Source organism: Fukomys damarensis, unplaced genomic scaffold, assembly GCF_012274545.1.
Source record: "Fukomys damarensis isolate Sample0158 unplaced genomic scaffold, DMR_v1.0_HiC HiC_scaffold_27, whole genome shotgun sequence".
Taxonomy (NCBI): Eukaryota; Metazoa; Chordata; class Mammalia; order Rodentia; family Bathyergidae; genus Fukomys; species Fukomys damarensis.
Window position 1 is genome coordinate 4,931,643 of NW_022900939.1, and position 10,494 is coordinate 4,942,136.

Sequence of the window (10,494 nt, forward strand, 5' to 3'; positions counted from 1 at the left end):
TCTTAGCTGATTCACATCTCTATCATCACCTTAGGAAATTCGGAGTAATTCCATGTACCATTTAATTCCATTTGTATATTGTAAAGGGGAAAATTAATCTAATTGAGAGCATAATTCTGCATATAAAAAAATTTCAACTGAAAGGAAAATTTTACTTAGCAAAATAATATTGTCAGTAATTACAATACAAAACAAAGCACCTTTGAGATTTTTTTCTTTGGAGCTAGAAAGTTCGGACATCAACCATTTATTGTGATACTTATAAGGAACTATCATTATTCCATTAAAATAATTAGAGAATTCTAACCCCCTACAATTGTCTTTTAAAAGAGCAGAGTTGAGTAAAGGTGCAACTTTGTCAACTTCAGAGAACAGCTGTAATAAGGGGATGAGGCGTTTCAGTACTGTATTTATAATGATTCAAGAATATTGCAATCTTTTTCAGATGTGCGAATTGCCCGCAGCCCACGCTGGCGGCTGGGAAGGATGAGTAATGTGACAGAATTCATCCTCCTGGGCCTCACCCAAAATCCACAGCTGCAGAAGCTCTTGTTCACCGTGTGTTTCCTGATCTACGTGCTCACCCTGGCAGGGAACACGCTCATCTCCGTCACCGTCTTCGTCAGCCCGGCCCTCGCTTCTCCCATGTACTTTTTCCTGGCCTATTTGTCCATCGTAGATGGTTTCTACTCTTCCTCCATAGCCCCCAAAATGGTCTTCGACTTGGTCTCTGAGAATAGCACCATCTCCTTCAGTGGCTGCATGGCTCAGATCTTCGCCGTGCACTTCTTCGTCGCAGCTGAGATCATCGTGCTCATCGCCATGGCCTACGACCGCTACGTGGCCATCTGCAAGCCCCTGCACTACGTGACCATCATGAGCCGACCCGTGTGTGCCTTCCTGGTGGGGGCCGCCGTGCTCTTAGGCTTTGTTCATGGGGGGATTCAGCTGCTCTTTATAGCCCGGCTACCGTTCTGCGGCCCCAATGTCATCGACCACTTCATGTGCGACCTGATCCCGCTCCTGGAGCTGGCTTGCACCGACACCCACACTCTGGGGCCCCTCATTGCTGCCAACAGCAGCTCGCTGTGTGTGCTCACCTTTGCTGTGCTGGCTGCTTCCTACCTGGTCATCCTGCGCTCCCTGAGGACCTACAGCTCTGCGGGGCGCCACAAAGCCCTGTCCACCTGCGCCTCCCATATCACGGTTGTCGTCTTATTCTTCGTGCCTTGTTCGTACCTCTACCTAAGACCCGTGACCTCCTTCCCCACCGACAAGGCTGTGACTGTGCTTTGCACCCTAATAACACCCATGCTGAACCCTTTAATCTACACCCTCAGAAATGAGGAAGTGACGAAGGTCATGAAGAAGCACTGGGGTCAAATAATGAAAAGGGATGACAAATAAATCCTGTGATCTGTGCATCTAGACTAGCATTATCTTGTGAAAATTTATATAGATTGATTCTGCTTGATTAAACTGAGAGTCGGTTTTTCTCTCTGCATGAAATTCTTTGACATATACTAATGGTATACATTATGGGGTTCAGGGTGATATTCTGCACATGTATGTCACATAAACTGATCAAGTCAGGCAATGCTCACCATGTCTTTGTGATGGAAATCTTTTACTCCTCTCTTCTAGTTCTTTATAAAATACACAATATATTCTCATGAATGAAAGCCGCCCTACTGTACTGTAGAATGCAAAAACTTTTCCTCTTCTTTCCTGCCTGTTATCCAACCTCCCCTTTTTCCCACTCTGCCACACTCCTCCTAGCCTCTGGTAACCACTAGTCTTCTCTCAGCTTCTTTGAGACCAACATCTCAGATGTCCACTAATGGGTGAGAAAATGCAGACTTTGTTTCAGAGCCTGGCTCGTTCTCCTTCCCTGATGCTCATTAACACATCCATGTTGCCACAAATGACAGGATCTCGTTAGTTTCATAGCCGAATGACATTCCGCTGTGTAGATACACCATGATTTCCCTGATGGGGACTTCAGTGTCCATCAGGAGCACATGCAGGGACCTGGTCGGACACTGAGACACAGGAGAAATAGGGCCAAGATCTCATCATATTAGGGGCACCCCTGTAATGCTTAACTTCTTCAAAATGAGAAGAAAAAAAATAAATGTAATCTAAATTCAACTTGTATTGTATTCATCTTTATACCAGGGTACTCGTAAAACATAATTACTATTATTATTATTATTATTATTATTATTATTATTATTATTATTATTATTATAATGAGGAAAGGCCCCATAAGGTCAGAAGTACCAAGAGCTACTGCAGTACCATTGCTGCCTGCCCTATTTGTGGGTATGAAAGAGGCCAGCAGAATATTCCAGCTCCTTTCATGATCAGCCCTGCAGCCAGAATGAAGTTGTGTTTTAAAAGACGAAAGACAACTAGATAGGGAAGAAATGTGAAGCAGTAGGAAAAATCTTCAAGAAGTATGTTCATCAAAATATGTTTTATCTTCCTAGTGTGACAAGTTTGCAAATGTTCACCTGTTGTGAATTTTTTACTTACAATCACACAAAAGGAGTCCTTTTGCAAACACTCTTACAGTGGCATCTATACCACTCCTGCTGTACAATTATTTACAAAAGGAATTGGGAGAAGAATTAGCTGGAGCAACAACAAAAAAATACAATCACTGTGCCCTGTGGACTGAAGAGTGAAATTATCCAAACAGTAAAGCTACATTTGACACATGGACAGAGGAACAGAAGGCTCTGACAAGAGCACAGCAATTACAGGAAATGGCACACACTGTAAGCATAAGTTAGAGCCCCCTTCCTGTCTAATTTCTGGCACTCCTGTCATTATAAATGCAAACCAGTTGCTTCACTTCTCTCCCTGATCCCTCGTCATGAAAGGCCACAACATTATGTACTTCCTTAAATAGGGTTCAATTATTTAAACTGAAAGCAGGGGTCAATAGAAAAATCATGAACAGCTACAGGGATGTCACCAGGGCATGAAGGACACCAGGGGCTGCAGGTCCTAACAGAGGAGTCAAAGGACACTGCTAGTATCCTTCAGTAGCCATGATCAAGGGGGATGAGACCTCTGTCCCACTTCAAAATACATGGTAAGTACCATTCATTTAGGAGTAGGGCAGCATAACCGTGGCTTAGCATCTCAATAAGGATGCTTAATAGGGGAGTAAAACACACATAAATACCCCTGTAGTCCCGCACGGCATGAAAGACTAAGAAGCCAGAGCAGCACAGTTGAAAAGCTCTCAAAAATGGTGGATCCTCCACCATCCGATGCCCTGGAAAAGGACAAAGAAGACAGAAGTGCCAGGACCAAAAGACGCCCTGTGCACAGAGCTTGTGGTCTCTGTGGGTGAGCTCAGACACATGTCCTACCCAGGGATTCCAGCATCACCTGTGCCTCAGGTTTCCTGAGTCCCAGACCTGATGCAGGGCTGGATCTCACATGCAATGTCCACAATGAAAGGACCGATGCTATGCCGTGATTCCCTGCAAATGCCCACCTTGTAAAGCACAGGAAATGGACAGTTCTTAAAAATTAAAACCATCATTCAAGGGTCTAGCTTCCAAGTGAAATAGAATTAAAATAATGAAAAGTTAAGAATGCTGGTATTGATGATAAAGTGATGATGGCGACGATAAAGATGAAGATGATGATGATGATGTCGATGGTTAATATTTATTAAGCTTTCCCTAAGCACTCATTTGTGTTCTGGAGGAGTGAATTTCTTTTCACAATTCTCTATTTTATTTTATATAAATTGACAAAACTGTAGTTTTTCTGAATAGGAAAGGGAATCAATTGAGCTGGGATCAGAGGTTCCATTTGACCCAGCCATCCCTCTGCGGGGTATCTTTCCAAAAGAATTAAAAGAATCATACCACAGTGATATATGCACACCCATGTTTATAGCGGCACAGTCTGTAACAGCTAAAACTTGGAAACAACCCGTTTGCCCATCAGTTGGAGACTGGATAAAGATGTGCTTTTCTATGAAATGGAGTACTACTCAGCCATAAAGAGTGAGAAACTAAAGTCATTCATAGGAAAATGGATGTATATTGAGGATATACTCAAGTGAAATAAGTAAGACACACATGTGTAAATACTGAATAGTTTCTCTGGTGTGAAAAACTAAAAGTGTACATAAGATTCAAATTGTATAACTGATAATGTGAAATAGGAAGAAAAGGGCAAAAGTTGTAGGGAAAGTGGGAAGGGTAGGGGAAAGGAAATAAGGAAAAAGGAAAAATATGTGTAAAGGAAAAACTTGGAAACAATGTCTTTGTAAACAGGGAAGGGTGGAAGGGATGAAGGGAGGCCAGGGACAAGGGGAAAAAAATGAGAACCAATTCCTGTCATGTAAAGGTACAAGATCCCTAAGATGAATGTAAGTGTACTATGTACTTTAAAAGTATCAATAAACTCAATGAAAAAAAAGAAAGTAGACGAAGGTTGCATGTAAATAAATACACAGGGCACGAAGAACAAGGCCACCACTGTGAAGTGGGCCCCACAGGTGGACAGGGCTTTGCGTCTCCCCTCCGCACTGCGGGACCTCAAGGAGCACAGGATGGCAATGTAGGAGGCAGCCAGCAGGAGGAGGCTCAGCAGGCAGATCACCCCGCTGTTGGCGGCCACCAGCAGGCCCGTGACGTAGGTGTCGGCGCAGGCCAGCTCCAGCAGAGGGTACAAGTCACAGACGAAGTGGTCGATCACGTTGGGCCCACAGAAGGGCAAGCAAAGGACCAGGAGGAGCTGAACCAACGAGTGCAGGAAGCCCCCCAGCCAAGCCAGGGCTACCAGCACGGCACAGAGGGTCCTGGTCATGGCGGCCATGTAGTGCAGGGGCTTGCAGATGGCCACGTAGCGGTCGTAGGCCATCACCGTCAGCAGGATGATCTCAGCGCCTCCCAAAAACTGGGCTCCAAAGAGCTGAGCCATGCAGCTCTTGTAGGAGAGGGCTGTGCCTTCATACAAGCAGTCAGCAATGAGCTTAGGGGCCAGAGAGGAAGAATAGCAGGTGTCGATGAAGGAGAGATTGGCCACGAAGAAGTACATGGGGGAAGCCAGCATGGAGCTGATATCATGATCCCAAGAGAGAAAGCAGGTGAAATTGATTTGGTCACCGTTTTGGCAAGGGCCGCTCATTGTAATCCCCAGGGGAACTGAGGACTCAGAGCACCCCTATTCTGCATTTGCATAACATCCACTGAGTATTTCCCTGAAAGCACATGTGTGAATGTTTATAAGGACAGACTCGAAATTTCTGGCCATCAGCATAACCAGCCACAGGTTGCTGATGCTCTCAGGTACTGAATGTCAACCTATTTGGATCCAGACTTCTAGGAATGACAGTTATCTTCCAGCTGAGCCCATGTTCTTAGAAAAGGGATGAAAAATCTCTGAATTCAAACACCTGCTACTCGAAGGCAACTTTCATTTCTTACAGATTTTATGGACTTCCTGGTCCATAACTTTCCTGCTTTCAGGTAGTTGGCCTTTTGGGAGATTTTGAATCAGGCTAGGTCTCAGCTAAGAATGGTTTTTGGAAAATACTTCATCTGATCATTTCATCTGGCAAAAAAAAAAAAAAAAAAAAAAAAAAAAAAAAAAAAAAAAAAAAAAAAAAAAAGTGTAGTAAGACACCTGGAGAGAGCTGCCCTCTAGTTGTCAGTGCATTTTTTTTTTCTCCATGCATTTGTTTTGAAACCTAACGTTTTGAGGTTGTCTTTTTAAAATTTTATTTTCTGAGCTGGGGTGCTTGTGCCACACCCTTGGAGAACTGTGTGATCTAGAGGGCAAAGTAAAGCCAGCTCATAAAGTCAGATTGTTTGGGTAATCTCTGTCCACAATCACTTTCAGCTCACTAAATGGGCAAAGAAATATTAGGCTTAAGCTACAACCGGATACCATGAAGAGCAGCAGCTCAGCTAGTGACGGTCCAGGATCACGGGCTCCCTGTGGGCCGCGTACGGTGACTGGCTGTGGAATGGTCCTGCTGCTGCCAAACGCATCCGGAGAGGTGGGCACAACGCCATGCATATTCATCACACAGGAAGCAGCTTTCGTCTGGGCCTGATAGTACAACACATGGCATACTCGAGCCTGTCCACCCCTCCACTACCCACACCTCTTTGCCTTCCTTCCCCTCTCATTTCTCAAGGCCTGCGAGGGTCCTTGGTTGACAGGTGTGCTCGATTCCTAGTGTGTTCCGACCGTCACAGGTGTTTATGAATAATGAGCAGAATGCTCAGCCTCGGGGTACTGAGGATCCAGACCCAATGACAAGGCGAGCTTGGGGGTCTTTCGTGTTCTTTTCTTAGTTACTTCCTATGGCTACAGAGCATTTCAGACAATTTACATTTGTATTTTCTATTTTTCATATTTTCCACTCATGTTATATCGAAAGAATCCTTTCGCCTCATTGTTTTTCTCTCAACCAATGTTGATCTCTAGTTGATGTTGCACAACTGTGCAATTCACTTAACAGTTCTTTTATTAAATAGTCATTGGAATTGATTTTATCATGACTTATCATGAATATTCCTGCGGACATATGACCTGCCTGCATGATGTGCCTATATTAAAGTAGAACAGATTTCTACAACTTAGCAGTAGTGGACCAGGGTCATGACCAGTTACAAAACCTTGTCGTACAAGGTCAGGTTTCTGAATAACTCCTTCCAACACGTATTCACCAGCACTGGACTGCAACGTTGTCGTTGAGCTTTGTAAAATGCTGAGTTAAAAGCACTTCACTGGTTTCAGTTTGTATTTATTTCATGATTTAAGAAAGAGAGGATTTTTAGATGTACAATGTCACTTTTGAGAATTATTTTTATTAATTTGCCCTATTTTTATGATAGTGTCAACACTTAAATTTGTTCCAAACTGTAGCAGTTGTAGCTGTTGTAAACATTTTCAAGATTGTCCCAGATTTTTATGCAGTCCAAACTATCATTTGTGTCCTGTTTCTTACATTACTATGTTTTCACTTAGTGTCCATCCCTACCCAAAAATCAGATACTTTATTTCAATTTTTGAAAAGATCCATGCTGTATTTGAAATATTTCATATGTACTTTTTATTAGCTTTGATAAATGCTTATCTCATTCTTGAAAATATTTTATGAAATATACACATTATTTTAAATATCCTTGAAAAATATCTTTTTATCTATATTCACCAATTTTATTTATATTTTTAAATGTCAAGAATCTTTTGAATTTGTCGAGTCTAATCTTCTATTGCCTAATGCCTCTATGTTTGTATTCAACTTTTTTCTGAATATAATTGGTTTTTCACCTCTGTAGTTGAGTACTAATCCATTTCTTCTCTGTCTTAATATTAAAACAATTAAATATTTCAAGGATAAGAATAATGATATCTTTATGCCTTTACCAGAACCTGGAGTAGTCTTGGCTTTAGGATTCCAACTTTGATACACATAATAATGATATTCCTTATTTCCTCTGTTATTATTTTTTCCATTTTATATGGAAAAACATTTAGGAGCAGTAAGACCAAGATCTGCGTGAACACCATGTGGCTAAAAAGCGGTAAAAATCAATTGCACAAATTGCCCATGTGCCTCTATTCATCTTTTTTTTTTTTTAATTTTTGTTTTGTACCAGGGATCGAACTCAGGACCTTGCACTTGTGAGACAAGCAGCTGCACCACTGAGCTAAATCCCCGGCTCCTGCCCATGTGCCTCTAAAGAACACACTCTGTTCAATAAATCGTAGTGGTTCTATTTCTTCACCTTAAAAAATACTGCTCTGTAACAAATACGGGGAAGTATTCATCATCTTCTTTAAACTAGGTTTTGATTTGCAAAATGCTCCTGGAAACTAAATCTGGCTGAAGTTCTCCAAACAATGAATGAAATGCTTTCCAACACACGTTGGGGTGTTGCCTGGTGTCACATGGTCTGTGTGATCCTCTCCAGGACACACTTCTCTCGTGCACGTCTGAGTACAATCTTGACGACGTATATTCCTGTGTGCGTAGGGTATAGCATGAGCTCACGATCTTAACTGTCAGGATACATCTTCCTGCATCCTCAAGCATCCACTTGTCTTCTTACTGGGATGTGACTGCATCACCCTCAACTGCAAACTGACTTCTGCTAATTCACCTGGAAACGAGATCAAAACAATAAGCAAAACAAACTCTGCCCTGTAGCCTCATTGGTACTAATGACTGAAGAAGACAGATAGGGTATAGACCACCGCAGATTCACACCTTCTTCTGTTTATTCCTGATTTCTCTATAGAAAAATATACTCTACCAGGAGATATCTATCCACATCATTGAAGGAAAGGTCTCTGACAAGTCCATATCATAAACCCGTGCTTCGGATGAGGGATTGTATGTGACAGAGAGAGAGAAATGGGTGTGTTCGTTATATGCCTAGTGATGGGGCCCAACCTGTAGGTCAAGTTTTCTCCTTGGTATTTCATGAGGGTTGTAGAAAACCCTGGTAGAAGTTATGCTTGTTTGAAACATATCCACTACAATTTTATAACTTCTTTAATTCACAGATAAATCATTTATCCATTTGCCATGCAGCAAGTGAACAATGTGACGGAACTCATCCTGCTCGGCCTCACACAGAACCCAGAGGTGCAGAAACTCTTCTTTGTCACCTTTGTGATCATCTACTGCCTCACCCTGGCAGGCAACTCATTCATTGTTGTAACCATCACCAGCAGCCCGGCCCCGGGCTCCCCCATGTATTTCTTTCTGTCCTTCTTGTCTTTCATTGATGGCTGCTGCTCTTCTACCATGGCCCCCAAAATGATATTTGACCTACTGGCTGAAAAGAAAACCATCTCCTTCAGTGGGTGCACGACTCAGCTCTTTGCAGAACATTTCTTTGGCGGTGCTGAGATCATCCTGCTCACAGTGATGGCCTATGACCGCTATGTGGCCATCTGCGGGCCCCTGCACTACATGATCACTATGAACAAGCAAACTTGCAGCCTCCTGGTGTCCACAGCCTGGGCCGGGGGTTGCTTCATGCTCTCATCCAAATGCTTTTCATGCTCTGGTTGCCATTCTGTGGCCCAAATGTCATTGACCATTTCATCTGTGACCTCTTCCCCCTCCTAAAACTCTCCTGTGCTGACACCCACATCTTCGGACACTTTGTTGCTGCCAACAGTGGGCTGATGTGTGTGCTCATTTTTGATGTCCTCATCACCTCCTATGTCCTCATCCTCTGCTCCCTGAAGACTCAAGGTACTGAGGAACAGTGGAAGGCGCTCTCTACCTGCGCCTCCCACATCACCGAAATCGTCCTATTCTTTGTACCCTGTGTATTCGTGTACCTTCGGCCCATGAAAACCTTCCCCATCGATAAAGCGGTGGCTGTGTCTTATACTGTGGTAACCCCAATGCTGAACCCTTTAATCTACACCCTCAGAAACACAGAGGTGCAAAATGCTATGAAGAAACTCTGGAGCCAAAGTGCAATCGTAGGTAACAATTCATATGAACGGAGAACATGAAAACAAATCTCTCTACACTTTGCAATAATGTGACTAGGAGAAAGGAAAATGGCCCTGAAGAGGGCATACTTTAGTTTATTTTCCCCTTTGTTTTCTAGAATGTCTTTATTGATTCTTTTTTCATAAGTAAAGCTTCTTCCAATTTTAATATCCTTGTCATTTGCACAAAATTACTGAAGCAAAGGACAGGGCTTATCAACATAGAAATGTCATCACATGTAGAAAATACATAAGTTTCTGTATTCTATAGAATAATTTTCTATAAAACTCCAGGTACAGATTTCAAAACTTACAGGCCAAACAATTACCATATTTAAACAGAGAGACTTAATGGCTAAAGACTTGGCTGAAAACACAGTTTTAATCTCAACTAATAAAATCGGATTGGACTTACTACAGTGAGGGAGAGAGAGCAACCAAAAATAAGTGGGTTTGGGGGAATATGTGTCATTAAGTGAGGACTGACAGCAAAAGTAATGATGTGTATCTCCAGAACACTGTTTATCTTCCAATTTTGCTCATTCTATAAGAAATTATTTTCTCTGCCTGAAGCTAAAGGAAGGTATAAAAGTTTTCAAGATACTGCCAATCCTGGACATTATTCCTCAGGTGGAAGATATTTGGTGAGCAACTTTTTCTGTCAAAAGCACCCCATACACCATTTCACCTCCAAAATAACTCTTCTTTGATGCAGCATCTTAGTTGGTAAGAACAGAGGTAACTGACACCCGAGAGAGTTCCTGACATCAAAGGAATCGAAACAGAAATGGTTCACATTCAAATCCAAGGAGTGAATTGCAGAACAATGAGATGAGGATTCATTTAGGGTGCAGACATAGTGCAATTTTAAGAGAAAGCACCAGAGAAGAAGGAGTGGGGGGGGAGGAAGAGGAGGAAGAAGAAGATGGAGACAGAGATAGAAGAAGAAGAAGAAGAAGAAGAAGAAGGAGGAGGAGGAGGAGGAGG

The 10,494-nt window shown here is 42.5% G+C and overlaps 3 protein-coding genes across 3 annotated transcripts; 2 read left to right on the top strand and 1 right to left on the bottom strand.

Annotated features, from left to right (window-relative positions):
• The first annotated feature begins 483 nt into the window (after window positions 1–483).
• Window positions 484–1,407, top strand: LOC104854220 (olfactory receptor 4C45). Its single transcript, XM_010612656.2, has one exon. The coding sequence runs from the start codon at window positions 487–489 to the stop codon at window positions 1,405–1,407; it is 921 nt and encodes a 306-aa protein (XP_010610958.1). The 5' UTR covers window positions 484–486.
• A 494-nt stretch (window positions 1,408–1,901) lies between these two features.
• Window positions 1,902–5,163, bottom strand: LOC104854221 (olfactory receptor 4C3). The gene is made up of 2 exons (XM_010612657.1): window positions 4,439–5,163; window positions 1,902–2,031 (listed from the first exon to the last, which is right to left on the bottom strand). Exons 1-2 carry the CDS (start codon window positions 5,161–5,163, stop codon window positions 1,902–1,904), a joined length of 855 nt encoding a protein of 284 aa, XP_010610959.1.
• A 3,418-nt stretch (window positions 5,164–8,581) lies between these two features.
• On the top strand, window positions 8,582–9,528 carry LOC109117665 (olfactory receptor 4C5-like). The gene is given in 2 exon segments (XM_019205768.1): window positions 8,582–9,029; window positions 9,032–9,528. Coding segments are annotated over 2 exon segments (945 nt in total).
• The last annotated feature ends 966 nt before the right edge of the window (window positions 9,529–10,494 follow it).